The following is a 27,965-nucleotide window of genomic DNA, read 5'->3' as shown; positions in this document are numbered from 1 at the left end:
TAAATTTATTTGTTTTAACTACTCACAGTCTCTTCGGCCGCCTTGTTTTAGGCTGATTGGCTCGCTCAAGATGTGGTAGCAGGGTAATCTGTGCCTGTTGCTGCCGCAGCTTTGCTGTTAATCTTCCAGCTTCCAGTAAGTACTATACTTTTAGTAGACGGAGCCTCGTGTTTTCTTTTTGAAGCTCTCTGCTACTGGTTAGTCTTGCCGCAGGGTACGATCGGACTCGTCGCCACTGTAAAGTCTGTAGGTTGTGCAGTAAATAACTTCAGAGACTTTAGAAGTACAAACAAAACAGGTCTTTACTATTCAGTGGTCTGGGCGATTTCTGATCTAGTTAACGTATCACAACCCTTATATACTGGTGTGGTCACTATCGGTATTACAGTATACATGAGCCAATAAATAGTGCCACCCTAAAGTAGTGCTCTTAAAGGCGAACGGTCACATTCTATAGTTCCCTTAAAGGTAAACGGTTACATACACAACACATTGGACTCCGAGTGTTTGCACGCCAGGCTCCCTGGAGAGGGAGCGGGCAATGCCCACCGGTACACTCGAGGCCTCCCGCAACCGATGGGCACCGCAGGGAATGGAGAGTCTTATCGACACGAGTAACATAATTATGATTTACTTTTATGAGTTTCCTGTTGTTTTGTCGAAAGAACATTCTGCGTTTGAGTTCCTTTGTTAGTTGTGCCAACTTAAAGAGGGAGGCCAGGTATAAATTCGTTCCTCTGTTGATGACACCGGGACAACCCATGTCATTTTATGGCTCAATTAAAGAAATCCACATTAGACATAGGAACATCGGAACAGGAGGAGGCCATTCAGCCCCTCAAGCCTGTCGCCTCATTCGATGAGATCATGGCTGATCTGGGACCTAACTCCATATACCCGCCTTTGGCCCATATCCCTTAATACCTTTGGTTATCAAAAATCTATCAATCTCAGATTTAAAATTAACAATTGACCCAGCAACAACTGCCGTTAGCGGAAGAGAGTTCCAAACCTCTCCCACCCTTTGTGTGTAGAAGTGTTTCCTAACTTCACTTCTGAAAGATCTGGCTGTAATTTTTAGGCTATGTCCCCTTGTCCTGAACTCCCAACCAGCGGAATTAGTTTGTCTCTGTGTACCCTATCGGTTCCCCTTAATATCTGGAAAACTTCAATCAAATCACCCCTTAACTTTCTAAATTCCGAGCTTCTCACCATTGGGAAAGTACGCTGATCTATCCTTTTTAGATCCAAAGTGGATGACTACTGTATTAATGGTGCCCATCAAAATGTGCCCTTGTGTGACTCTTTCAGGTGGGGGTGATTGACCAAATTGTAATAGGCCCTCCTGGCAATAAATCCATCAGTTCTGTCTTTCTTTTCCTTTTTTTATTATCTTTTTTTCTTTTTTTTCAAGTTTTATTTAAAGTTTTATTAATTTACAGTTGATTAGTTTAATCAAAAGAGCACCCCTAATTGGTCGAATGTTTTCTTAAGTTACAGTCAATTGCTTTAATCAAAAAGAGCAGCCAAATTTTAAATTAATTTGTTAAGGTTCCTTTAAAGTTTTATTTATAAACTAATTGGTTAATCACCCACACAAAAAAGATTACTGTAGATTTGCTTAACCACCCAATCAAAAGGGTCACTCCGATTGGTTGAATTAAAATAGGCCCTCCTGGCAATAAATCCATGAGTTCTGTGATTGGGTAGAAATTGTGGAGATTGGGGTTAATCGGCTCAATGTGACTGCAGGTTGTGTGTATAAAAGGTGCTTGTTGGTGGGTGCAGGGATAGTTGAGTTGTTTAGTATCATGGGGGATTTTGTAGTGAGGGGTTTGCTCCCAGTGCTGGTGTTAGTTGGAGCTGTTTGTTCCTCTGATATTTGGCAACAGTTTGGGGGCCAGAGGTTTCCATGGAGAAGAGTAAAAGCCACCCCTGGGCCTCAGCGAGTCCCTTCTCCTGGGTCTCCCTTTGGCTCCGGTTTCAGTGTGTCTGAGGGGCGCAGTGTGTCTCCACTGCAGACTGTGAGGGTGCAGTGTGGAGAGCACAACCTGCTGGTCAGGGTACAGATGGATTTATTTGGAACCAGGCACCTGATTAAAGCTGCTGACCTGACCCTGGGGACGGCAGGTTGTCCGTCAACCGGGATCTACTTTCAGAACCACACTGTCCTCTTTGACTATGGGCTGCATGAGTGTGGCAGCAGAGTGAAGGTAATGTGATTCCTCAACTCTTGCTCTAAGCTTGGTGTCTGGAATAGACCCAACTTGTTTTTCCTACCCTGATTCCTGTCTCCTGCTTTTAAAACCTCCAGACTTGTGTTGAATTATGTATTGTCCTTTGCTTTAACTGGTTTTCCTGAGTGTCTCCAACTTTGATCTCTGCCTTATTGGCCTTGATCCTTCACTTAGTTAACTTTTCCTTCCTTACATCCTGTCTTGTGGATTTTCAGGTCACTGGGGGTTTAGTTATCTACAATATTGAGTTTTTTTTCTTCCACTCCCTTTTGTATCAGAATACAGGGGAGTCTGGCTTAAATGAGGCTTTAATCTTGTTCTATTCATTGCTCTAACTTATCAACCTGTGGCTCCTTTTATTGAAGTGAAGCTGTCCTTTCATTGAATCTTTATTCTGTTTAATTGTCTTGTGCTTGCAATCCCCCTCCTTGCTTTAGCTGCTGAGGCTGCACAACTTCCAACCACCTGAGTAGAATGTTGTCCATTTCTGAACCTGATGTCTTTCAGATGTCTGGAGATTTCCTGGTCTACGCCACCCACCTGAACCACACCCCCAAGGCCCATGGATCTGTCATTGTGAGAACTAATGGAGCTGTCGTTCCCATTGAGTGCCACTATTTTAGGTAAGATTCTTTACACTGTCGCAAATAACGTCTACAGCTGGTGTAGTTCTCTGACCTTGTCCTAAAATGGCTCCGTTGTCTTTCCAGGAAGGGCAATGTGAGCAGTCACCCGATCAAGCCCACCTGGATCCCGTTCAGCTCCACCAAGTCTGGAGAGGGGCTTCTGTCATTCTCTCTGCGCCTAATGAACGGTATGTGATGGGTGGATGGGGAATGATTTCCTGTAGTCACCCACTGGCAGTTGTACCCAGTCTCCAACCCTTGTCCCTCTTGTACTTCAGATGACTGGCTCACAGAGCGCACCTCGACTGTCTACTACCTGGGTGACCTCATTCACATTGAGGCCTCTGTTTCAATGACCAACCACATGCCCCTGAAGCTCTACATTGATCGCTGTGTCGCTACGTTGAGCCCAGACGAGGACTCCGCCCCGAGATACAGCATCATTGACTACAATGGGTAAGGAGCGCTCTGCTTTCTCCAGCTGATCCTGTCTCAATGGCTTCTCTTGATTCACTCCATGTCCCTTTCTTAAAATTATTTCTTCAGTTGCCTCCTGGACAGCAAAGCTGAGGACTCCTTCTCAACCTTCGTGTTGCCAAGAGACGAGCGTGAGCTGGACAAGCTCCACTTTGACTTGGATGCCTTCCGCTTCTTTGGCGATGACCGTTCCTTGGTAAGAGGAAGCCGACCACTGCAAAGTATTTACAGCCAATCTGCATAACTGGGTTGTGCTCCACATGAGTGTCCTCCCACTCCTCTTCATCTAACTCTCCAACATATCCTTCTATTCCTTTCTCCCACCTGTGTTTATCTAGCTTCCCCTTAAATGAATCTACACTATTCGCCTCAACCACTCCCTGTGGTAGCGAGTTCCACATTCTCACCACTCTCTGGGTAAAGAAGTTTCCCCTGAAATCCCTCTGCTGTATATCCTGTGATCCTATGAATCACTAACATTAACCACTTTTCTCTGTTTCTAGCCAGCTTGCTATCCATTCTGCTACTTGTCCCCTGAATCCACCTGTTCATTGAGTTCCCAAGTTGGGAGGGAGTCACTATATAATGACTTGTGTTGACTGTGTCCCTCAGATTTTCATCTCCTGTCACCTGAAGGTTGCTGCAGTGGATCGGAGAGATTCCATGAGCAAAGCTTGTACTTTCCAGAAGATGCAGAATGTGTAAGTGCCCCCTCTCTCCCTCAGGGATGTGTTGTGTGGGGAAGTGATGCCCAACCTGATTGTGAAACTGATTCTCTTGTTTAGCTGGACCCCATTGGAAGTATCCAACAATGACGTTTGTGCCTGTTGTCACTTGGGCAACTGCAGTGCCACAAGGGAGTTTGGATTTGATTCCAGAGCAAGGAGGGATCTTGTACCTGACGCTGGTAGGACATTGATTCTCTAGATGTTGGAGGTTGCCCTTTACCCTCTCTAACTGGAATGTTTGATATTGCAGGGAGTGATGCTGAATTGAAGTGGGAGGGTGAGGCCTCCCTTGGACCCCTGGTCATTCTGGACACTGATGTGACAGACCTGGCAACCGAGTCCCTTAATGAGGTTGAGCAACGGATGGCGGAGAGGTCTCCAGGTGGTGAGTTGGCCGACTGCTAGTTTCCATTTCCCCCTCAGTATTTCTTTCACTCACTGTTGGTTTCTCATTGCTGTTTAGGTGCTGAGTCTGAGGTGGTCCTGATGGTGGCCCTGACTGTGACTGCTGTGTCTCTGATCTCTGCTTCTTTGATCGCCTTGTTCCTGTACAGGAAACGCAAGCAAACCCTGCGCAACAACTTGTGATTAATAAAGTGGTGAAATTAGCAAATCTGTAATGGTTATTGCTTACATTTGGTCATTGATCACGGCTGGGGATTTGCATTCTGAATATGGGAAGTTTTCCATATTTATTTACTTCCATTAATGATTCTTGACCCAGTGGCATGCCTGCTGAGTGTATTTAAGCTTTTCACCAGATATCAGGCTACTGGGGTATCTGCCCCATTTCACTAGTTTATTAACAGCAACTTGGAAGTGTTTGCCTGGAGCGAGTTATCTTGGCCTGCTGTTTGTCCCTTGTTAAGGAGCTTTGTGGGGCTCTTGTGGATTGAGGTTAGTGGGACTGATTATTGAGCCCCATGAAATTGCAACGTTCCTGGAAATTTTAATGCTGGGATTAGTTTATTACTAGAAGTGGAGGTTGTTTAGTCCTCTATAACTGACTGGGATAATGAGTCTAAATGGGGTAGATGTCCATATTCTAAAAATGATAGCAGCACTAGAGAGGGTGCAAAACATTTATTAGGCTGATGCCAGAACTGAGATTCGACTTATTAGGAAAGATTGACCTGTTTGGGTTGCCTTCTCTAGGAAAGAGAAGGCTGAGGGTGTTTAAAATTATGACTGGGTGCGATGGATTAGATATCGAGATGTTTCCACTTGGGGGCAAGACCAGAACTAGGGGCCTGTAACTACAAGGTAGTAACTAACTAATGACTCCAATGGCGAATTCAGGAGAAACTTCTTTACCCAGAGAGTAGTGAGAATGTGGATCTCTCTATCACGGAGTGGTTGAGGCGAATGGTGTAGCTGCATTTAAGGGGGAGCTCTAAGCATGAGGGAGGAATAGAAGGATATGCTGTTTGGGTGAGATGAAGGGTGGGCGGAGGCTCGTGTGGAGCATGGACTAGTTGGACTGAATAGCCTGTTTCTGTGCTGTCGATGGCTTGTTAACCTGCAGGATTAGTCACCTGAGGAATTGCATCTCTGAAGGCCCCTTAAATGGCTTTCGGTCTTGGCCGTGGCTCAGTGGAGAGCGCTCTAGCCTGAGTCGGAAGGTCGTAGGTTCAAATCCCACTACAGAAACCTTGGGTACAAAATCCAGGCTGACACTCCCAGTGCTGCACTGTCGGAGGTGCCATCTTTCGGATGAGAAGTTAAACTGAGGCCACTTCTGCCCCCTCGGGTGGATGTAAAAGATCCTATGGCACTGTTGGAAGAAGAGCAGGGGAGTTCTTCCCTCTGACCAATTGTTATCCATCAGCCAACATCATTAGATGATCTGGCCATTATCACATTGCTGATTGTAGGCTCTTGATGGGCCGCCATGTTTCTGACAATAGTGACTACATTGCAAAAGTAATTCATTGGTTATGAAATGCATTTTTAAATTTGTTCATGGAGTGTGGTTGTCACTGGCAAGGCCTGCATTTATTGCCCATCCCTAGTTAGCCTTGAGAATGTGGTGGTGAGCTGCCTTCTAGTCCAGTTGGTCAGTATGCTGTTGGGGAGTTCCAGGATTTTGACCCAGTGACGATGAAGGATCGACGATATACTTGCAAGTCGGGATGGTGTGTGACTTGGAGGGGAACTTGGAGGTGGTGGTGTTCCCATATGCCTGCTGCCCTTGTCCTTCTAGGTGGTAGAGGTCGCGGGTTTGGGAGGTGCTGCCGAAGAAGCCTTGGCGAGTGCGCCAGTGGTGGAGGGAGTGAATGTTTAAGGTGTTGGTGTGACATCCTGATTCTGGGTATGTTGCTGTATAAATAAGATTGTTCTTTCTAAACATCTGACGTGAGTTTGGGTCCTACAATAAAATATAATTATCCCTAACCAACATACTAGGTCCCCAATTGGGATTCAGTTGCCGTACTGGATCTCCAACAGCAGGTGGGGATAGAATCCATACCAACTTAACGAGCAGAGTTTTGTATCTCTTGTGGCTGACCCTGGTCAGTGAATGCTGGCTGAAATCTGCAGTAGAACTGTTGTCAATACTTACCCACTTACATTTATATCGCCCTTTCAACGTACTGAAATGTCCCAAGGTGCTTCACAGAAGCCCTATTGAATAAAATTTGACGCCAAGCCACATTAAGGAGATATTGAGGCAGATGAGCAAAAGCTTGTTCAAGAGGTAGATTTTAAGGAGGAGGGAGTGCCAGAGTTTGGGGCCCAGGCAGCTGAAGGCAAGGCTGCCAATGGTGGAGCGATTACATAGCAAGATAGGAGTAGGCCACTTGAGCCTGCTCTGCCATTCAATGCGATCATGGCTGATCATCCAAATTCAGTACCTGATCCCTGCTATCTCCCCATAACCCCTTGATCCCTTTAGCCTTAAGAAATGTATCCAACTCCTCCTTGAATATATCTAATGAATTGGCCTCTGCTGCCTTCTGTGGTAGAGAATTCCACAGGTTCACCACACTGTGGGTGAAGAAATTCCTCCCTCAGCGACTGGTGCACAAGGCCACCCAGGTCTCGTTGGCAATAGATTGGGAGAAGGGGAAATGCATTCAGATAATCTGCCTTCCTGGTTTTGCCACCAAGATAACCTCACATTTATCCACGTTCTATTGCTTCTGCCCAATCACCCAACCTGTAAAACGTCCTGTAGTTTCTCGGCATCCTCCTCACAGCACACACGCCCGCCCAGCTTTGTGTCGTCTGCAAATTTAGAGATATTGCATCTAGTTCCCTTGTCTAGATCATCATTAATATATATTGTGAATAGCTGGGGTCCAAGGACCTATTCCTGCGGTACCCCACTACTCACTGCCTTCCACTCAGAAAAAGGCCCGTTTATTCCAACTCTTTGCTTTCTATCTGCCAACCAGTTCTCCATCCAAGTCAGTACCTTGCTCCCAATCCCATGTGCCTTAACTTTACATACAAATCTCTTATGTGGGACCTTATCGAAAGCCTTCTGGAAGTCCAAATACACCACATCCACTGGTTCTCCCTTATCTATTTTACTAGTGACATCCTCAAAAAATTCCAGTAGATTAGTCAAGCACGATTTACCTTTTGTAAATCCATGTTGACTTTGTCCGATCCTGTCTCTGTTTTCCAAGTGCTCTGCTATTACATCTTTTATAATGGACTGTAGCACTTTCCCCACTACCGATGTCAGGCTTACCGAGATCTGTAATTCCCCGTTTTCTCTCTACCACCTTTTTGGAATAGTGGGGTAACATTAGCTACCCTTCAATCCATGGGTACTGTTCCAGAGTCTATCGAATGTTGGCAGATGATCAGCAATGCATCTACTATTTCTAGGGCCACTTCCTTAATTACGCTAGGATGTAGATTATCAGGCCCTGGGGATTTATCGGCCTTCAATCCCATCAATTTCCCTAACACCATTTCCCTACAAATACTGATTTCTTTCAGTTCCTCCCTTTCGTCGGATCCCTATGTTCCCCGACATTTTTGGGAGGTTATTTGTGTCCCCCTTTGTGAAGACAGAACCAAAATATGTATTTAATTGGTCTGCCATTTCTTTGTTCCCCATTATAAATTCCCCAGTTGGGGATGCTCAAGAGGCCAAAATTGAAGGAGCGCAGAGCTTGCGGAGGGTTGTGGGGCTGGAGAAGGTTGGAGGGATTTCAAAACAAGGATGAGAATTTTTAAAATCAAGGCGTTGCTTAACCGGGAATCAATGTAGGTCAGCGATGGGTGAATGGGACTTGGTGCGAGTTAGGATACGGGCAGCTGAGTTTTGGACGGCCTCAAGTAAATGGCGTGTAGTGCGTGGAAGGTCAGCATTGGAATAGTCGAGACTACAGGCGAATGGAGATGTGGCAGTCAGTCTCACCTGGGTTTAGTGAGTGTCTACACAAAGCCTCATACACAACATACAAAAAGTTGATGTGCATTCACACTGAAGTCTCCCAATAAATATGTATAATCACAGAAGTGCTTGTTTGAGTAAACCAGTTAACATTTTATACACAGCCAGCACACCCCGCCTCACCCCGTAAACATCTGCCATCAAAGCCCAGTTGCTGTATTATTTTGTGGGTCTGTGCTCGGGTTAGCAGCCCTCCAGGATTGTCCCAGAGTCTCCAGGAATTAAAAGATTCATCTCTGGGAGCCTGGCACGTCCTGAGTTCATGATAGGTGCGGTATTCCCAGCAGGTTGTAGGTTCGAGTCCCACTCCAGTGACGAGCGCATTAATGCAGGCTGACACTCTAGTGCTACTGCTGAGGGAGCGCCGCACTGTCGGAGGTGTCATCTTTCGGATGAGACGTTAAACCGAGGGCCCGTCTGCCCCCTCGGGTGGATGTAAAAGATCCCATGGCCACTATTTCGTAGAAGAACAGGGAGTTATCCCCTGGTGTCCTAGCAAATATTTATCCCTCAATCAACATCACTAAAAACAGATTATCTGGTCATTATCACATTGCTGTTTGTGGGAGCATGCTGTGTGCAAATTGGCTGCCGCGTTTCCTACATTATAACAGTGACTGCGCTCCAAAAAGTACCTCATTGGCTGTAAAGCGCTTTGGGATGTCCTGAGGCTGTGAAAGGCGCGATATAAATGCAAGTCTTTCTTTCTTTTACAGGCGACTTTGGGCCGATGGTTCCCAAAGCTCTGCACCCAATGGGGGCACTTTGGTTTGGTTTTTGGTTGATGACATCACCCAGTGTCTTCCTATTGATGGTTTTGGAGAAGGTCAACCCAATCTCTGCCTCTTTCTTTATCATAGGCAACGGCCTATTAAAAGTCAACCATGTGCTCCCTTTTTAAAGGGTCGCAAACGATAAGGTCTGTAAATTAACATAAATTTGAAAGGAACCTTAACAAATCAAATTAAAATTTGGTTGCCGGGGGTGATGATGCACTCCATTCTCCGCGGCGCCCACCGGTCGCGGAAGGCCTCAAGCGTGCCAGTGGATACCGCGCACTCCGTATGCAGGGCCACCCGGGCGCGAACGTGGCCGTGGAAGAGAGGCAGGCAATCGGGCAGCTCTTTCCCACCCTCTTTCCAGTTGCCTGTTGACACAGCCGAGGCGAAAACTCCCTTTCATCTTTTGTGTCGCCGCGAGATCACCGGGACAAGCTCTGGTTCAACCTGGATGCGTTCCGCTTCTTTGAGGATGCCAGGGACCTGGTAAGAGTTGGCCAGATGTTGGAAGGTAAGACGGTGAGCGTTGACGCTGAGTAACTCCTGGATGTGTCTCCTGCAGATCTTCATCAGTTGCCACCTGAGAGTAGCTGCAGCAGATCAAAGGCCGGATTCGGTCAACAAAGCCTGTTCCTTCCAGAAGCCAGCCAACCGGTGAGAGAAATCTACCCCCGAATGGTGGACCTCTTTCTTTTTGGCGCATGAATGCATTCTGACCGATGGCTTGCTTCCTTGTTTAGATGGTCCCTGGTGAACGATGTGGGCCTGTCCCTGGTGGAAGGATCCAATGAGGTTTGTGCCTGTTGTGATGGGGGCAACTGCAGGGTCCAGAGATTGCGATTTGGAGGAAGACCACACTCCAGGGGCAGGAGGGAGGTCCCATCTGAGCTTGGTATGTTGTGGTGGTGTTGAGGGTGATAATGGATGTTTTGTAACTGGATGGAACTAATTGTTGCAGTGTCTGAGCCTGTGTGGGAGGGTGAGGCCTCCCTTGGACCTCTGATCGTTCTGGATGTAGATCTGGACCTAGTTCATTCGGTGGAAGGTGAAGCTGTTGGGACTCGTGAGGATATTCCGAGTTCTTATCGAGGTGAGTGTTGATTGTATGAAAACCCAATTCCAGTCCTGTGACTCCTGACTCCATATTGGCTTCTCGTTCTCGGCAGGTGATGTGTGTTCTGAGCTGCTTCTGGTCGTGGCTGTGACGTTGGCAGCTGGGGTCCTGATCTCCACCTCTCTGGTGGCCTTCCTACTGTCCAGGAAACACAACTGAATCCTCTCCCTAAATTGCGCTGCTTTATTTGTCAAATGGTTCAATAAAATTGAAATGTGATTTGGTTGAGTTATAGTCTTTGGTGTTGAACTGGATTTTAAATACACTGTCATGGTGGTTTGAACTAAGTTGTCTAAATGACACTAGACCAGTTTTGGAGGCCTATATTTAACTGACAATTTCACCACACACTGCTGCGTTTTCGGTCGTTGAAATTAGGCATTTGCACCTGGAATAAGATTGTGACATTAATAGGATGGCAACTAGAATCATACAGCACAGAAAGAGGCCATTCGGCCCATCATACCTGTGCTGGCTCTTTGAAAGAGCTCTCCACATTTAACATCCCTTAAAGGTTAGTTACAATTGCCTTTTTGAATATAGTGATGTAACCTACCACCCACCATCACACATGGGTGGGTAGTGGAATCAAACAGTGCTGAGGGGATTGGTAAAGGATCAATGATCTTTTTCATTGCACTCTGGCCTCTGGTGCATTTCCACCACCCGCCCAAAATCCTTCGCCCACCCCACCTCCCATCACCCCCTGTTGGTGGCCGTGCCTTCAGACATCTGGCACCTCAGCTCAGACATTCTCTCCCTAAATCCCTCAACCTCTCCTCCTAATACATTGCTTCAAACCTACATCAGTGTCCAGGCATTTACCTGTCCTAATGTCTCCTCCTTTGACTCTGTCAGGTTTTTGTCTGATTTACGTGAGTTGAATGCTTTGCTTAGTTGAACATTGGGCGGTGTAACAAGGCACCACTGCAACCAGATGGTGAGGGCAAAGGGGCAGGAATATAAGATGGCCATTAACAGATCAAGTTAAGAATTTAGGAGAACATTCTTTACACAGAATGTGGAACAGGGAGTGGTTGGAGCAGATACATTAGGAGTTGAGATACAGATTGACCATGATCGAATGGAATGGCAGAACAGGCTCGAGGGCCTGAATGGATTCCTCCTGCTCCTATGTAAGGGGAGGCTGGTAGCATAGATAAGGGAGAATGAAATAAAGGGCTCTGTGGGGGCGGGGGGTTAGATACAAGGTAAAGCACGCTCTACACTGTCCCATCAAATACTCCCAGGGCAGGTACAGCATGGGTTAGATACAGAGTAAAGCTCCCTCTACACTGTCCCATCAAATACTCCCAGGGCAGGGACAGCACAAGTTAGATACAGAGTAAAGCTCCCTCTACGCTGTCCCATCAAACACTCCCAGGGCAGGTACAGCACGAGTTAGATACAGGTTACAGCACACGTTAGATACAGAGTAAAGCTCCCTTTAAACTGTCCCATCAAACACTCCCAGGGCAGGTACAGCACAGGTTAGGTACAGAGTAAAGCTCTCTTTACAATGTCTCATCCAACACTCCCAGGGCAGGTAGAGCACGGGTCAGATACAGAGTAAAGCTCCCTCTACACGGTCCCATCAAACACTCCCAGGGCATGTAGAGCATGGGTCAGATACAGAGTAAAGCTCCCTGTGCTCTGCGCAAAAAAGTTATCAAATCCCAACCTCAGAGGATCACACCCTATTAACCACCTCCCTCAGAATTCATGTTCCCACAGCTCTGGCCATTTGTGGATCCTCCCCTTCCTTCACTCCACCATTGGCACCTTGGGATGTTTTTCTGCATTAAAGGTGCGATATGATGTAAGATTTGAAATTTTCAGCAATAATCACGCAAGAAAACAGGATAAAATAAGACAGTTTATTGACCAAAGTAAGCTTGCACAGAAAAACCTTTGATAAAAGGGCATACAAAATGGCCGCCGGGCCTCGTGATCAGTTTCTGGACCATTTGATTTCTGTTACTGCAAGCCAGACAGGCTTGTGGATTGAAGACAGTAAGCCCGCGAAAGCCAGTATCGGGAAACCGAAACTCAGGGAAACAGCATACATATTCAATAGATTCTAAGTACAAGACAGTTTCAGGCAAACAGGATGGGGCCCATCAAGATATGGGCAGACAATGAATGAACACTTAAACCCATTTAATGTACAAAGGAGAAACCGTTTAACAGCCATCAAGGGAAATCTCCAGACCGATCAATATGCGAACCGAGTTACGGTGACAAAGTAAAAGACATTAAAAGACATTATCGGCCAGGAAGGCCAGTTAAGTTGTCACCGGCTCCCGTTACAAGACAAAGCGCCCCTGCAGAGATTTCTGCCCGCCAAAATATTACAAAGACTGGACTATGATCTGGCGGGAGATAAGGCTGTCCCAAAAAGGGTATAAATATGGATTTTGAAAAGTCCATCAGCGCCTCTTCTACCTCGGTAGCTTCGGAATTCGATCAGGAAGTTTCGGACGGACATTTCAGAAAGGACAACGCGGTCGGTGTTCAGCCAGACAAGGCTCGGCCGCGACGAGAAGATGACGAGGGTGGCCCGGGTACCGTTGTCGGGAGATCATCGACGACCCAGGCCGAAGAAGAAGACACCCTCAGGAAAACCGACGATCCAGGCCGGAGAGAAAGGACATTCCGGGCCTAGCACTTCCGTGCCTCAACATCCCATCGAGGTGTTGTTCTGTTCCATGAACCCAAATCCACAACAGACTTGGTGGATTTCAGCCATGACGAGCGCTCACCGAGGCTGTGTCCACTGCCTCATCGCCTGAGAGAGAGAGGGAAAAACAAGCTGCGCCAGAAGTTTCCAAATCCACGTGACGACGGAAAGCTGTGCCAGAAAGGCTGCGAACCCCTCCTTTTTGCGATTCTGATAGCGGTGAGCATGATCCCGAGTTCCTCAAGTCGAAACTTAGTTTAGGTATTAGGGGAGGGGGTAAGGTTAAATCGTAATGTGTTTCCCCTTTTACGACGTGCCGTGTGTTCCCCATTTCCATAGAGTCAAGTTCATAAATTTGTGCATGATTGTAGTTACTTTAATCTGTGCCTATGACATGTATTTTGTAATGCTTCAAACTGTTTAAAAATAAAAGCATCCATTTCATGCTATTCAACCTGGTCTATTGAGTCCTTTCTCTGCACTACAGTTCTCTGCATCTAAGTCCAAGGTCTAGAACCGTAGGGGAGAGTGGGTCGAACCACTCAAGGGTAATTATTGCACAAAGCCTGGCAGGAGACCAGAACGAGCAAGAGAAACCCCCTACAATGATGACAAGTTGGTGTTGTTGTTCCAGTGTGACAGTCTCCATTTCCCATCACAACCTTTATCAGTCTGTATGAAACAGGACAATTGTAATTAGAGTGACTTTGCCTCTATTTTAGAGTTTTAGTTTGGATAGACTGTTTCCCCCTGATGATGTCCTTTTACTTATCAGCAAGGACGGGGGAGCTTGTCCTGTTTTGCAGACTACGAGTTAGGGGCAGTGGGTGAAGCTCAGGCCCATACCGATCATCTATAAGAGGTCCTCCCCACAAGGGACAGGACACTGCTAACAAGAACAAAGAGTCTGTCCGAACTAATGTCCCACAGTACATATCAACTGATTAAGGTCCAACTTTCCGATCCGGTAAAATGAAGCAATGATCCCGTCCGCATCCAGCCATTTGTAGAAGCTTCTGGAAAACCCATTGGACGCCGAGTGTTTGCGTGCCAGGCTCCCTGGAGAGGGAGCGGGCAACGCCCACCAGTACACTCAAGGCCTCCCGCAACCGGTGGGCACCGCAGGGAATGGAGAGTCTTATCGGCACGAGTAATAATATTATGATTTACTTTTATGAGTTTCCTGTTGTTTAGTCGAAAGAACATTCTGCGTTTGAGTTCCTTTGTTAATTGTGCCAACTTAAAGAGGGAGGCCAGGTGTAAATTCGTTCCTCTGTTGATGACACCGGGACAACCCATGTCATTTTATGGCTCAATTTTTCAAAATCCACATTAGACATAGGAACATCGGAACAGGAGGAGGCCATTCAGCCCCTCGAGCCTGTCGCTCCATTCAATGAGATCGTGGCTGATCTGGGACCTAACCCCACATACCCGTCTTTGGCCCAAATCCCTTAATACCTTTGGTTATCAAAAATCTATCAATCTCAGATCTAAAATTAACAATTGACCCAGCAACAACTGCCGTTAGCGGAAGAGAGTTCCAAACCTCTCCCACCCTTTGTGTGTAGAAATGTTTCCTAACTTCACTTCTGAAAGATCTGGCTGTAATTTTTAGGCCATGTCCCCTTGTCCTGAACTCCCAACCAGCGGAAATAGTTTGTCTCTGTGTACCCTATCGGTTCCCCTTAATATCTTGAAAACGTCAATCAAATCCCCCCTTAACATTGTAAATTCCGAGCTTTCCACCATTGGGAAGGTACGCTGATCTATCCTTTTTAGATGCAAAGTGGATGACTACTGTATTAATGGTGCCCATCAAAATGTGCCCTTGTGTGACTCTTTCAGGTGGGGGTGATTGACCAAATTGTAATAGGCCCTCCTGGCAATAAATCTGTGAGTTCTGTCTTTTTTTTCCTTTTTTTATTATTTTTTTTTCTTCTTTTGTCAAGTTTTATTTAAAGTTTTATTAATTTACAGTTGATTAGTTTAATCAAAAGAGCACCCCTATTGGTCGATTTTTTTCTTAAGTTACAGTCAATTGCTTTAATCAAAAAGAGCAGCCAAATTTTAAATTAATTTGTTAAGGTTCCTTTAAAGTTTTATTTATAAACTAATTGGTTAATCACCCACACAAAAAAGAGTACTGTTGATTTGCTTAACCACCCAATCAAAAGGGTCACTCCGATTGGTTGAATTAAAATAGGCCCTCCTGGCAATAAATCCATGAGTTCTGTGATTCCTCTTTTGGTAAAACCATAAATTTAGACAGATAAAAACTGTAAATAAACCATTAAAACTGTAAATAAACCAATAAAACTGTAATAAACCAATAAAACTTCAAATAAACCTTAATAATCAAATTAAAATTTGGTTCTCCAGCCCAATCATGCACTCCAGTCCCCGCGGCGCCCACCGGTCACGAAAGTGATCTAGCGCGCCGGCGGACACCGCGTGCTCCAGCTCTAGGGCCACCCGGGCGCGAACATGGCCACGGAAGAGAGGGAGGCAATCCGGCCGGACGACCCCCTCGACCGCCCGCTGCCTGGACCAATTAATGGCCTTCTTCGCCAGCCCCAGGAGCAGACCCACGAGGAGGTCCTCCGACCTGCCCGCTCCCCTCCGCACCGGGTGGCCGTAGATCAAGAGCGTGGGACTGAAGTGCAACCAAAACTTGAGGAGCAGCCCCTTCAAATAATGAAAGAGGGGCTGCAACCTCTCACACTCGATATAAATATGAAACACGGACTCCTCCAGACCGCAGAACAAACATGCGGTCTGGGAGTCCGTGAACCTACTTAAATACCTATTGCACGGGACTGCCCTGTGCAACACCCTCCAGGCCAAGTCCCCAATAGAACAAGGGAGGACTCCCGCATAGAGAGCCCCCCATTGGGGACCTCCGCCTCCGTCGGAAGGTAAAACGGCACGCCACGGCGTGTCCGGACGGCAGGCGAAGATGGCAAAGTGGAAGGTGTGCAGGAGCAGCCCGTACAGGAAACCCCTCCGTGCGGAATGAAAAGGCACGGAGGGTATTTCCTCGAGACGGCTCAAGTTGTGAGGCGCCGGCTCCCGAGGGGGGGGTCGGGGCTGGGCGCCGACAAGGAATTCCGTCCGAACGGGGGAAAGCTCAGACGGGATCGCCCCACACGCCTGAGCCGCCTCGATACACCTAGTGGTGCCGGGGCGTACTTTCGCCTTTATCGACTCGATGGCATCGGCCGCGAGCCGGACGTTTACCCAAGACATGCGCCTCGCCAACTCCTCCGGCGCCATCCAGCCCACTCCTCCGCCATCGAGCAGGTCCCCGACTCGAGTCACCTTGCCAGCCACAGCTCTGTGCTCCGCCAGCCACCCGAACCTGCGGACGTGGAGGTGCGGATTCCTGAACAGTGGCTCCCGAAGGACAGCCACCATTCCTGTCGGGGGAGAGCTGCGCCTGGAAGCGACCCGGTTCCAAACCCATAGCAGTTCCTGGTAGAAGACAGGCAGCCCCCGCAGGCTGGCACGCGTGCCACCCACTTCCACAAACAGGAGCTGCGTGTCATAATTGAGGCCACGCAGCTGGCGGAAAAAATACGTCGCCAGCGCGCACCATCTTGGAGGAATCTCAACGTACAGGTATCTCTGCAGCGTCTGAAGACGGAAAGTCGCAGCCTGGGTGCGAAGGCACACCAGCGCCTGACCGCCCTCCCTAAGCGGGAGACTCAGAACCGCGGCAGAGACCCAGTGCATCCTGTTGTTCCAGAAGAAGTCGACGAGCTTCTTCTGTATCTTGGCGACAAACGCAGGGGGAGGGATCAGAGTAACCAACCGGTACCACAACATGGCGGCCACCAGTTGGTTTATGACCAACGCCCGACCCCTGTAGGACAACACTCGGAGCAATCCCGTCCAGCGACCTAAGCGAGTGGCGACTTTGGCCTCCAACTCGTGCCAGTTCGCCGGCCAGGCGTCCTCGGCCGGGCTGAGGTAGACTCCCAAGTAGAGGAGGTGCGTAGTGCTCCAGGCGAAGGGCCTGAACTCCTCCGGCAGGGAGTCCACCTGCCACTGACCCACCAGGAGTCCAGAACATTTCCCCCAGTTGATCCTGGCGGAGGATGCGTCCGAGTAAATCTGCTGGCATTCCCGCATCCTCCGCAAGTCAACGGGATCCGTGACCATGAGGAGCACGTCATCGGCGTAAGCCGAGAGGACCACCTCCACGCCCGGCCCTTGCAGAGCCAGTCCCGTCAACCTCTTCCGCAAGAGGCGCAGGAAAGGCTCCACGCAAATGGCATATAACTGGCCGGACATGGGGCATCCCTGACGCACCCCCCTCCCGAAGCGAAGGGGCGCCGTCAAGGACCCGTTAACTTTAATCAGACACTCCGCGGCAGCGTACAGAAGTCGGATCCGGGCGACAAAATGCGTCCCGAACCCGAATGCGCGCAGAGTCCCGAAAAGATACTCGTGATCCACCCTGTCGAACGCCTTCTCCTGATCTAGGGAAAGGAAGGCGACCGACAGACCAGCCCTCTGGGAATGGTGGAGCAGGTCCCGGACCAGATGGATGTTATCATGAATAGACCGGCCCGGGACCGTGTAGGACTGGTCGGGGGTGGATCATGTGGGCCAGCACGGTGCCAAGGCGAGCAGACATGGCCCTGGCAAAAATTTTATAATCCGTGCTGAGGAGGGAGACCGGGCGCCAGTTCTTAAGAAGCCGGAGATCGCCCTTCTTAGGCAGCAGGACAATCACTGCCCTGCGCCACGAGAGGGGCATCTCCCCGGTCGCCAAACTTTCCCCCAGGACCCGCGCGTAGTCGCCCCCCAGGACGTCCCAGAACGCCCTGTGGAACTCCACGGTCAGCCCGTCCAGCCCCGGGGACTTCCCCCTAGAGAGCTGGCGGAGGGCGCCGGTCAGCTCCTCCAGACACAGAGGAGCATCCAATTTTTCGGCGCCCTCCAGGCCGACCTTCGGCAGGTCCTCCCACAAAACTCTGCGCGCGTCCTCGCTGGACGGATCCGGAGAGAACAGAGCCCCGTAATAGGCGCGGGTCTCCGCGCGGATTCCCTCCGGATCCGAGACCGGAGATTCGTCGTCGGCCAGCAGCTCCAGGAGCTGCTTACGGACCCCCCGTCTTTTTTCCAGCGAGTAGAAGAAGGGGGAGCCGCGGTCCAGGTCCCGCAGGAACTGAATCCGCGACCTCACGAACGCGCCTCGGGACCCGACGAGCTGCAGGTCCTTCAGCGCGCCCTTCTTCTCTTCGTACACCAACCGCAGGGCCGGGTCCTCGACGACTTGACCGAGACGGGACTCCAGGTCGAGCACCTCCTTCTCCAACCGCCCGACCCTGGCTTCCCGCCTCTTGGTCGACCCCCTCGCATACTCCTGACAGAAGAGACGGACGTGAGCCTTGCCCACGTCCCACCATAGCCTCAAGGAGGGGAAGCCCCCCTGCTTCCTTCTCCAGCCGGCCCAGAACCGACGAAACGAATCCTGGAACCGCGCGTCCTCCAGCAGCAGGTTGTTAAAATGCCAGTACGCGGACCCCCCCCCCCCCCGCGCGCAGCGGAACGAGCTCCGCCCACACCAGGTGGTGGTCCGCGCACGGCACCGGCCGCATGGAAGCCGCCGGAACGCAGGAAACGTATGCCCTGGAAATGTAGAGGCGGTCGATTCTGGACGCACCTCTCCCAGGCCTCACACAAGTGAAAGCGCTGGAGTCGGGATGGAGATTTCGCCAGACGTCCACCAAGTCGAGGGACCCGACCAGATCCCTCAACTTCTCCATCGCCGCCGGGCATCGCAGGTGGCCGGTGCGGTCCCTTGCCTCGAGGGTGCAATTAAAATCCCCCCCGAGGACGACGCACTCGCCCGCGTCGATGGAGCCCAGAAGAGTGGACACTTCTTCAAAGAAGCGCGCTTGCTGCGCACCGGCCCCAGGGGCGTACACGTTCACTAAATGGAGCGGCACGCCCCCCAGGCGAACAGTGACCTGGAGCAAGCGGCCCGGCACGAGCTCCTTGACCCCCAAGATCTCCGGCTGAAAATGCGGGGCCAGCAAAATAGCCACCCCACTGGAAACATTGGAGAGGTGACTCATGCTGACCCCTCCTTGCCACTCCAGGAGCCACGTGGCCTCGTCTCCCGGAACGGTGTGGGTTTCTTGCAGGAAGCACACCGCATACTTCCCGTCCCGAAGGACCGAAAAGTTATTAAATCTGCGGCTAGCTTCCCTGCTGCCGTTGATGTTGAGGCTGGCTATGGTTATCTTCATTTCAGAAGCATAATCCAACCCCTACTTAACTCTAACGGGGGAAGGGAGGGCGGCCGCTAGTCGACCGCCACTCCCTTTGCAGCCCAGTGAGGAAGGACCGGAACTGACGCAGCTCGAGCGGGTCCACGCCCGCGTCCGCGACCATGGTCTTGAAGGCGACGCGGGCCGACCCGACGAGCAGCGCCAGCCCCGACCATCTATCGAGGGCCAGCCGGGTCCTTTGACGACCCTGGCACGTGGCCACAAAGTCCCGGAGATCCTCAATGGGAATGAGGGGGGTCCCGGCGAGGGGCGCGAGGTCCTCCATCTCCTCATCAGCGATGGAGTCGCATTCCTCCTCCGCCCCCACCACCGAGTCCCCCTCCTCCTCCGGGGGGTCGCCACCGGCGGCCGACCCGTCCGCCACGCGGAGCGCAGCGAGCGGCTCGGCCGCGACGGCCGGCCCCGCCTCCGCCCGGATCCCACCCCCAGGATCGGTAGCGGAGGATTCCTCCCTGGGCTCCTCTAGGGGCGCCGGGCCAGAAGACGGCGGCGGTTCAGAGCCCCCCTCCGCCCCAGGCGCCAGAACGACCGGAGAGATCGGAGAGTAGGTAAAAACGAACTCCTCCATGTTGGCCGGCGCCGGAGACAGAGACAGAGACAGAGGGCCCCCCTCTTCCGCGCCACCGGCCTCCGACCCAGCGGATGGGGTAATTTCGGTCAACCCCTGGACGAGGTCGAGCAGCACCTGGGAGACGACCGGGTCACTTTGGGCGAGCTCATCATCCGAGGACTCGCCCGACCCGGACCCCAGGCCGCCCGACCCGTCGAGGGGTAACGGTACCGATAAGGGGTCTACTGCCGCGGGTTGCTCCGCGACCACCCCCACGGGCAGGGTCTCGTCCCCATCCCCGGGAGGCACGAGCTGGGCAGACACCTCTGCCTCAGCCCCCCTAGGGACAGGCGACCCCTGCCGTTCGCCCGTGATGGTATTAGCGGTGGGGTGGGGCGCAGTACCCGCGGCGGGCGACGACTCCCCCTGACCGGAGGGACCTTCCTCCTCCCGGTCCTCCTCCTCATCCAGGGGGTCGCGCCTTCTTTTAAGGGCGGAGGGGCAGAGGGAGACCTCCATTTCCGCAGAGGCCACCCCTGCTCCCTCCGGCGGAGCGAGTTCTTCGGGTCCCCCGGGCCCGAGCCCGGCCGCAGATTCTGGCGCTACCGCCTCGGCGGTCGCGGCCACAGGCTCGGACACGAGGGCCCCCCCCCCCCGCACTCCGCGACTAGCGCGGCGACGCTCTCTGGCGTCAGGGGCTCCATATTGTGGGGCACGCCCTTCCCGGGGGGACCCGCCCTCCGGTATTTGCTTTTCCCCCGCGCCTTCCTCCCGACCGGACAACCCTCCCCCCCCCCGCCGGAGGCCAGGATGGCATCGACCTCCGACGACGACCGCACCCCGGTGGTATTTGTTTGAGGGGGGGCACGGCTAGACCCGGGGGGAGGAGCGGCGGCGGCGCCAGCTACGGCCACGCCAGATGATCTGGCGGCCTTGGAGGCGGGGCAGTTCTTACGGATATGCCCCACCTCCCTGCAGGCGTGGCACCGCACGCCGTCCGTCGTGTAGAAGACGCGGTACGGGGTGCCCTCGTGGAGGACTGTAAAGGCCCCGTCCGTCTCCCCCTCCCGCGCCAGCTGGATAAATGCCTGGCGCCGGAAGGAGAAGACATGGCGAAGGCTGGGTTCCCGGAATCCGAGCGGGATTGGCGTAATCGCCGACCTCACCTCCCCAAGTTGGTGCAAGTGGGGGAGGAGGAGCTCACCGGAGATGAAGGGCGGGATGTTTGACAACACGACCCTCTGCGCGGTGGCCTCAAGAGGGTCCACCGGCAGGAAGGTCCCGCCCACGGTGAGCCCCTGGGCGATGGCCAGGGCCACCGCCCGCTCGGACTCCAGGAAGAACACAGCCTTCCCATACATCCTCGAGGCGGCGAGGATGGCTGAAGGGCCGACAACCCCAGCCATCGCCTTCACACAATCCTCGATTGTCATGTTGGGGTGAGTGTAGCTCTTCACCCCGAGCTTCTTTGTAATAAGTCGGAACGGCGACAGGGCAGCGGAAGGAGCGGGAGCAGCCGCGGCTTTGGCCGCCACCGCCGCATACGTTCTGGCTGGCCCCGTCACCGCCGAAGACGTCGAAGCCATACTGGGGTGGTTTGTTTTTTGGGAGCTACACACACCCCAAGTCACAGGCCCTGTGATATTAAGTGGCCTCGGGAGTAATTTTAATGTCTGCCACCGAGCAGAGGGAGCTTAAAGCCAATGGCCCGCCTCTCCCCTTGATGGAATGATTGGGAGAGGGGCCTCCTCCTCTCTGCTCCAAGTGGCTATTTGTGGTTTTAAAGGAGGTGCCCTCTGAGAGAGACAAAGGAGAGGGATAAAGAGAGAGAGAGAGGGGGGGGCCGCAAAGGCAGGGTCCGCACTCTAGGTGGTTGTTGGTGGGTGGGTGTCAGCAGGGGTGCACTCCCCGATGGTGACAAAGTCTATGCAGATGGTCTTCGGGCAGGGGGAGAAGATGTCTTCGCCTGGGTAGGCTGGAAGAAGCCCAGGCTCAGCCCCACACCAGGTCTTCTTGGTGTAGGTAAGCGAGTAAGAGGCTTCACCTGGGCAGCTCCAGCCGACCCAGGCCAGGCTTCCCGGCCCGTCTTCTTTCCTCCCCCCGCCTAGAATACACAGTCTCTTGGGGAATGCACAAGAACATACCCACCTGCAGATGTTGGGAGTAACGAAGCAGCTCCTCCCCTCCTTCCAGGTAGAAGTTGGCTGGTGTTCCTCTCCCCTCTCTCCTCTCCTGAGATGGAGGCCTCTCCTCTCCTCCTCTCCCTCCAGGCACCTCAGTTGTAGATGGTCTGGCTGCTGGCGGTGCTTCTCCTTCTCCTTCCTGCCAGGTCAGGAGGCCAGCACGCTCTTCTTTCCTCCTGCAGCTCAGGGCAAGCCAGAGACAACCTGCAGCTCAGAGGAAGCCCGAGACAACCTGCAGCACTCAGAGCAAGCCAGAGAATGAGGCAACGAGTGCTCCAACAGTTCTGTGATTGGTCGAAATTGTGGAGATTGGGGTTAATCGGCTCAATGTGACTGCAGGTTGTGTGTATAAAAGGTGCTTGTTGGTGGGTGCAGGGATAGTTGAGTTGTTTAGTATCATGGGGGATTTTGTAGTGAGGGGTTTGCTCCCAGTGCTGGTGTTAGTTGGAGCTGTTTGTTCCTCTGATATTTGGCAACAGTTTGGGGGCCAGAGGTTTCCATGGAGAAGAGTAAAAGCCACCCCTGGGCCTCAGCGAGTCCCTTCTCCTGGGTCTCCCTTTGGCTCCGGTTTCAGTGTGTCTGAGGGGCGCAGTGTGTCTCCACTGCAGACTGTGAGGGTGCAGTGTGGAGAGCACAACCTGCTGGTCAGGGTACAGATGGATTTATTTGGAACCAGGCACCTGATTAAAGCTGCTGACCTGACCCTGGGGACGGCAGGTTGTCCGTCAACCGGGATCTACTCTCAGAACCACACTGTCCTCTTTGACTATGGGCTGCATGAGTGTGGCAGCAGAGTGAAGGTAATGTGATTCCTCAACTCTTGCTCTAAGCTTGGTGTCTGGAATAGACCCAACTTGTTTTTCCTACCCTGATTCCTGTCTCCTGCTTTTAAAACCTCCAGACTTGTGTTGAATTATGTATTGTCCTTTGCTTTAACTGGTTTTCCTGAGTGTCTCCAACTTTGATCTCGGCCTTATTGGCCTTGATCCTTCACTTAGTTCTTAACTTTTCCTTCCTTACATCCTGTCTTGTGGATTTTCAGGTCACTGGGGGTTTAGTTATCGACAATATTGAGTTTTTTTTCTTCCACTCCTTTGTATCAGAATACAGGGGAGTCTGGCTTAAATGAGGCTTTAATCTTGTTCTATTCATTGCTCTAAATTATCAACCTGTGGCTCCTTTTATTGAAGTGAAGCTGTCCTTTCATTGAATCTTTATTCTGTTTAATTGTCTTGTGCTTGCAATCCCCCTCCTTGCTTTAGCTACTGAGGCTGCACAACTTCCAACCACCTGAGTAGAATGTTGTCCATTTCTGAACCTGATGTCTTTCAGATGTCTGGAGATTTCCTGGTCTATGCCAACCACCTGAACCACACCCCCAAGGCCCATGGATCTGTCATTGTGAGAACTAATGGAGCTGTCGTTCCCATTGAGTGCCACTATTTTAGGTAAGATTCTTTACACTGTCGCGAATAACGTCTACAGCTGGTGTAGTTCTCTGACCTTGTCCTAAAATGGCTCCATTGTCTTTCCAGGAAGGGCAATGTGAGCAGTAACCCGATCAAGCCCACCTGGATCCCGTTCAGCTCCACCAAGTCTGGAGAGGGGCTTCTGTCATTCTCTCTGCGCCTAATGAACGGTATGTGATGGGTGGATGGGGAATGACTTCCTGTAGTCACCCACTGGCAGTTGTACCCAGTCTCCAACCCTTGTCCCTCTTGTACTTCAGATGACTGGCTCACAGAGCGCACCTCGACTGTCTACTACCTGGGTGACCTCATTCACATTGAGGCCTCTGTTTCAATGACCAACCACATGCCCCTGAAGCTCTACATTGATCGCTGTGTCGCTACGTTGAGCCCAGACGAGGACTCCGCCCCGAGATACAGCATCATTGACTACAATGGGTAAGGAGCACTCTGCTTTCTCCAGCTGATCCTGTCTCAATGGCTTCTCTTGATTCACTCCATGTCCCTTTCTTAAAATTATTTCTTCAGTTGCCTCCTGGACAGCAAAGCTGAGGACTCCTTCTCAACCTTCGTGTTGCCAAGAGACGAGCGTGAGCTGGACAAGCTCCACTTTGACTTGGATGCCTTCCGCTTCTTTGGCGATGATCGTTCCTTGGTAAGAGGAAGCCGACCACTGCAAAGTATTTACAGCCAATCTGCATAACTGGGTTGTGCTCCACATGAGTGTCCTCCATCTCCTCTTCATCTAACTCTCCAACATATCCTTCTATTCCTTTCTCCCACCTGTGTTTATCTAGCTTCCCCTTAAATGAATCTACACTATTCGCCTCAACCACTCCCTGTGGTAGCGAGTTCCACATTCTCACCACTCTCTGGTAAAGAAGTTTCCCCTGAAATCCCTCTGCTGTATATCCTGTGATCCTATGAATCACTAACATTAACCACTTTTCTCTGTTTCTAGCCAGCTTGCTATCCATTCTGCTACTTGTCCCCTGAATCCACCTGTTCATTGAGTTCCCAAGTTGGGAGGGAGTCACTATATAATGACTTGTGTTGACTGTGTCCCTCAGATTTTCATCTCCTGTCACCTGAAGGTTGCTGCAGTGGATCGGAGAGATTCCATGAGCAAAGCTTGTACTTTCCAGAAGATGCAGAATGTGTAAGTGCCCCCTCTCTCCCTCAGGGATGTGTTGTGTGGGGAAGTGATGCCCAACCTGATTGTGAAACTGATTCTCTTGTTTAGCTGGACCCCATTGGAAGTCTCTAACAATGACGTTTGTGCCTGTTGTCACTTGGGCAACTGCAGTGCCACAAGGGAGTTTGGATTTGATTCCAGAGCAAGGAGGGATCTTGTACCTGACGCTGGTAGGACATTGATTCTCTAGATGTTGGAGGTTGCCCTTTACCCTCTCTAACTGGAATGTTTGATATTGCAGGGAGTGATGCTGAATTGAAGTGGGAGGGTGAGGCCTCCCTTGGACCCCTGGTCATTCTGGACACTGATGTGACAGACCTGGCAACTGCGTCCCTTAATGAGGTTGAGCAACGGATGGCGGAGAGGTCTCCAGGTGGTGAGTTGGCCGACTGCTAGTTTCCATTTCCCCCTCAGTATTTCTTTCACTCACTGTTGGTTTCTCATTGCTGTTTAGGTGCTGAGTCTGAGGTGGTCCTGATGGTGGCCCTGACTGTGACTGCTGTCTCTCTGATCTCTGCTTCTTTGATCGCCTTGTTCCTGTACAGGAAACACAAGCAAACCCTGCGCAACAACTTGTGATTAATAAAGTGGTGAAATTAGCAAATCTGTCATGGTTATTGCTTGCATTTGGTCATTGATCACGGCTGGGGATTTGCATTCTGAATATGGGAAGTTTTCCATATTTATTTACTTCCATTAATGATTCTTGACCCAGTGGCATGCCTGCTGAGTGTATTTAAGCTTTTCACCAGATATCAGGCTACTGGGGTATCTGCCCCATTTCACTAGTTTATTAACAGCAACTTGGAAGTGTTTGCCTGGAGCTAGTTATCTTGGCCTGCTGTTTGTCCCTTGTTAAGGAGCTTTGTGGGGCTCTTGTGGATTGAGGTTAGTGGGACTGATTATTGAGCCCCATGAAATTGCAACGTTCCTGGAAATTTTAATGCTGGGATTAGTTTATTACTAGAAGTGGAGGTTGTTTAGTCCTCTATAACTGACTGGGATAATGAGTCTAAATGGGGTAGATGTCCATATTCTAAAAATGATAGCAGCACTAGAGAGGGTGCAAAACCTTTATTAGGCTGATGCCAGAACTGAGATTTGACTTATTAGGAAAGATTGACCTGTTTGGGTTGCCTTCTCTAGGAAAGAGAAGGCTGAGGGTGTTTAAAATTATGACTGGGTGCGATGGGTTAGATATCGATGTTTCCACTTGGGGGCAAGACCAGGACTAGGGGCCTGTAACTACAAGGTAGTAACTAACTAATGACTCCAATGGTGAATTCAGGAGAAACTTCTTTACCCAGAGAGTGGTGAGAATGTGGATCTCGCTATCACGGAGTGGTTGAGGCGAATGGTGTAGCTGCATTTAAGGGGGAGCTCTAAGCATGAGGGAGGAAGGATATGCTGTTTGGGTGAGATGAAGGGTGGGAGGAGGCTCGTGTGGAGCATAAACACTGGCGTGGACAATTGGGCTGAATAGCCTGTTTCTGTGCTGTCGATGGCTTGTTAACCTGCAGGATTAGTCACCTGAGGAATTGCATCTCTGAAGGCCCCTTAAATGGCTTTCGGTCTTGGCCGTGGCTCAGTGGACAGCACTCTAGCCTGAGTCGGAAGGTCGTAGGTTCAAATCCCACTATAGAAAGCTTGCGTACAAAAGCCAGGCTGACACTCCCAGTGCTGCACTGTCGGAGGTGCCATCTTTCGGATGAGAAGTTAAACCGAGGCCACTTCTGGCCCCTCGGGTGGATGTAAAAGATCCTGTGGCACTTTTTGGAAGAAGAGCAGGGGAGTTCTTCCCTCTGACCAATTGTTATCCATCAGCCAACATCATAAGATGATCTGGCCATTATCACATTGCTGTTTGTAGGCTCTTGATGGGCTGCCATGTTTCTGACAACAGTGACTACATTTCAGAAGTAATTCATTGGTTATGAAGTGCATTTTTTAATTTGTTCATGGGATGTGGGTGTCACTGCCAAGACCTGCATTTATTGCCCATGCCTAGTTAGGCTTGAAGGTGGTGGTGAGCTGCTTTCTAGTCCAGCTGCAGTTTGTGCAGTTGGGCAGGGAGTTGTAGGATTTTGACCCAGCGACTATATGAAGGGACGGTGATATATTTCCAAGTCAGGATGGTGTGTGTGACTTGGAGGGGAACTTGGAGGTGCTGGTGTTCCCATGCGCCTGCTGCCCTTGTCCTTCTAGCTGGTAGAGGTCATGGATTTGGGAGATGCTGCCGAAGAAGCCTTGGTGAGTTGCTGCAGTGCATCTTGTAGATGGTACACACTGCAGCCACAGTGTGCCGGTGGTGGAGGGAGTGAATGTTTAAGGTGTTGGTGGGACATCCTGAACATGGTATGGTGCTGTATAAATAAAAGATTGTTCTTTCTAAACATCTCTCTCTGACGTGAGTGTGGGACCTACAATAAAAAATAATTATGTCTAACCAACATACTAGGTCCCCAAGTGGGATTGAGTTGCCGTACTGGATCTCCAACATCAGGTGGGGCTAGAATCCACACAAACTTAACGAGCACACTTTTGTATCTCTCGTGGCCAACTCTGGTCAGTGAATGCTGGCTGAAATCTGCAGTAGGACTGTTGTCAATACTTAACCACTTACATTTATGTCGCCCCTTCAACGTACTGAAATGTCCCAGAAGCGCTTTCAATTAAAATTTGACACCAAGCCACATAAGGAGATATTAAGGCAGATAACCAAAAGCTTGGTCAAAGAGGGAGTTATTAAGGAGCATGGAGCGCTGGAGAGGTTTAGGGAGGGAATTCCAGAGCTTGGGGCCCAGGCAGCTGAAGACAAGGCCGCCAACGGTGGAGCGATTGAAATCTGGGATCCTCCAGAGGGCAGAATTGGAGAAGTGCAGATATCTCGGAGACGGGGGTGTTGTAGGGCTGGAGGCCTCAGGATGTCCCAAAGCGCTTTACAGCCAATGAAGTACTTTTGAAATGGAGTCACTGTCGTAATGTGGGAAACGCAGCAGCCAATTTGCAAGCTTCCAAAAACAGCAATGTGAAAATGACCAGATAATCTGTATTTAGTGATGTTGATTGAGGGATAAATATTGTCCCCAGGACACTGGGGAGAACTCCTCCTGCTCTTCTTCCAATAGCAGCCGTAGGATCTTTTACATTCACCTAAGAGGGCAGATGGGACCTCGGTTTAACGTTTCACCCAAAAGATGGCACCTCT

The 27,965-nt window shown here is 50.7% G+C and overlaps 4 protein-coding genes across 4 annotated transcripts; all 4 read left to right on the top strand.

The window, feature by feature from the left end:
- The first annotated feature begins 1,768 nt into the window (after nt 1-1,768).
- LOC147090561 (zona pellucida sperm-binding protein 3-like) lies at nt 1,769-3,584 on the top strand. The gene is made up of 5 exons (XM_085977066.1): nt 1,769-2,213; nt 2,745-2,860; nt 2,948-3,051; nt 3,142-3,319; nt 3,410-3,584. Exons 1-5 carry the CDS (start codon nt 1,812-1,814, stop codon nt 3,582-3,584), a joined length of 975 nt encoding a protein of 324 aa, XP_085833192.1. The 5' UTR covers nt 1,769-1,811.
- Nucleotides 3,585-3,751: 167 nt separating this feature from the next.
- LOC147090560 (zona pellucida sperm-binding protein 3-like) lies at nt 3,752-4,676 on the top strand. Its single transcript, XM_085977308.1, has 4 exons — nt 3,752-4,041; nt 4,126-4,247; nt 4,319-4,453; nt 4,532-4,676. The coding sequence occupies exons 1-4, from the start codon at nt 3,926-3,928 to the stop codon at nt 4,654-4,656; spliced, it is 498 nt and encodes a 165-aa protein (XP_085833434.1). The 5' UTR covers nt 3,752-3,925; the 3' UTR covers nt 4,657-4,676.
- A 3,692-nt stretch (nt 4,677-8,368) lies between these two features.
- Nucleotides 8,369-10,534, top strand: LOC147090559 (zona pellucida sperm-binding protein 3-like). The gene is made up of 6 exons (XM_085977065.1): nt 8,369-8,435; nt 9,683-9,747; nt 9,824-9,915; nt 10,002-10,153; nt 10,220-10,351; nt 10,428-10,534. The coding sequence occupies exons 1-6, from the start codon at nt 8,369-8,371 to the stop codon at nt 10,532-10,534; spliced, it is 615 nt and encodes a 204-aa protein (XP_085833191.1).
- An 11,911-nt stretch (nt 10,535-22,445) lies between these two features.
- On the top strand, nt 22,446-25,361 carry LOC147090558 (zona pellucida sperm-binding protein 3-like). The gene is made up of 9 exons (XM_085977304.1): nt 22,446-22,893; nt 23,426-23,541; nt 23,629-23,732; nt 23,823-24,000; nt 24,091-24,217; nt 24,633-24,721; nt 24,806-24,927; nt 24,999-25,133; nt 25,212-25,361. Exons 1-9 carry the CDS (start codon nt 22,492-22,494, stop codon nt 25,334-25,336), a joined length of 1,398 nt encoding a protein of 465 aa, XP_085833430.1. The 5' UTR covers nt 22,446-22,491; the 3' UTR covers nt 25,337-25,361.
- The last annotated feature ends 2,604 nt before the right edge of the window (nt 25,362-27,965 follow it).

The sequence above is a fragment of the Somniosus microcephalus genome, unplaced genomic scaffold (assembly GCF_052327205.1).
Source record: "Somniosus microcephalus isolate GS21.2 unplaced genomic scaffold, FLI_Smic_1.0 unresolved_chr4, whole genome shotgun sequence".
NCBI lineage: Eukaryota > Metazoa > Chordata > Chondrichthyes > Squaliformes > Somniosidae > Somniosus > Somniosus microcephalus.
Note: the sequence above shows the minus strand (reverse complement) of the source record. Positions and strands in the feature narration are given on the sequence as shown.

Coding starts and splice junctions, on each gene's coding strand:
- LOC147090561 (XM_085977066.1), top strand. CDS start 1,812: ATGGGGGATTTTGTAGTGAGGGGTTTGCTCCCAGTGCTGGTGTTAGTT. Junction 2,214..2,744: donor AGTGTGGCAGCAGAGTGAAG/GTAATGTGATTC, acceptor GATGTCTTTCAG/ATGTCTGGAGATTTCCTGGT. Junction 3,320..3,409: donor AGCATCATTGACTACAATGG/GTAAGGAGCGCT, acceptor TTATTTCTTCAG/TTGCCTCCTGGACAGCAAAG.
- LOC147090560 (XM_085977308.1), top strand. CDS start 3,926: ATGACTTGTGTTGACTGTGTCCCTCAGATTTTCATCTCCTGTCACCTG. Junction 4,042..4,125: donor TTCCAGAAGATGCAGAATGT/GTAAGTGCCCCC, acceptor TCTCTTGTTTAG/CTGGACCCCATTGGAAGTAT. Junction 4,454..4,531: donor GGCGGAGAGGTCTCCAGGTG/GTGAGTTGGCCG, acceptor ATTGCTGTTTAG/GTGCTGAGTCTGAGGTGGTC.
- LOC147090559 (XM_085977065.1), top strand. CDS start 8,369: ATGGCGTGTAGTGCGTGGAAGGTCAGCATTGGAATAGTCGAGACTACA. Junction 8,436..9,682: donor AGGCGAATGGAGATGTGGCA/GTCAGTCTCACC, acceptor TGTCGCCGCGAG/ATCACCGGGACAAGCTCTGG. Junction 10,154..10,219: donor GGAGGTCCCATCTGAGCTTG/GTATGTTGTGGT, acceptor TAATTGTTGCAG/TGTCTGAGCCTGTGTGGGAG.
- LOC147090558 (XM_085977304.1), top strand. CDS start 22,492: ATGGGGGATTTTGTAGTGAGGGGTTTGCTCCCAGTGCTGGTGTTAGTT. Junction 24,001..24,090: donor AGCATCATTGACTACAATGG/GTAAGGAGCACT, acceptor TTATTTCTTCAG/TTGCCTCCTGGACAGCAAAG. Junction 24,722..24,805: donor TTCCAGAAGATGCAGAATGT/GTAAGTGCCCCC, acceptor TCTCTTGTTTAG/CTGGACCCCATTGGAAGTCT.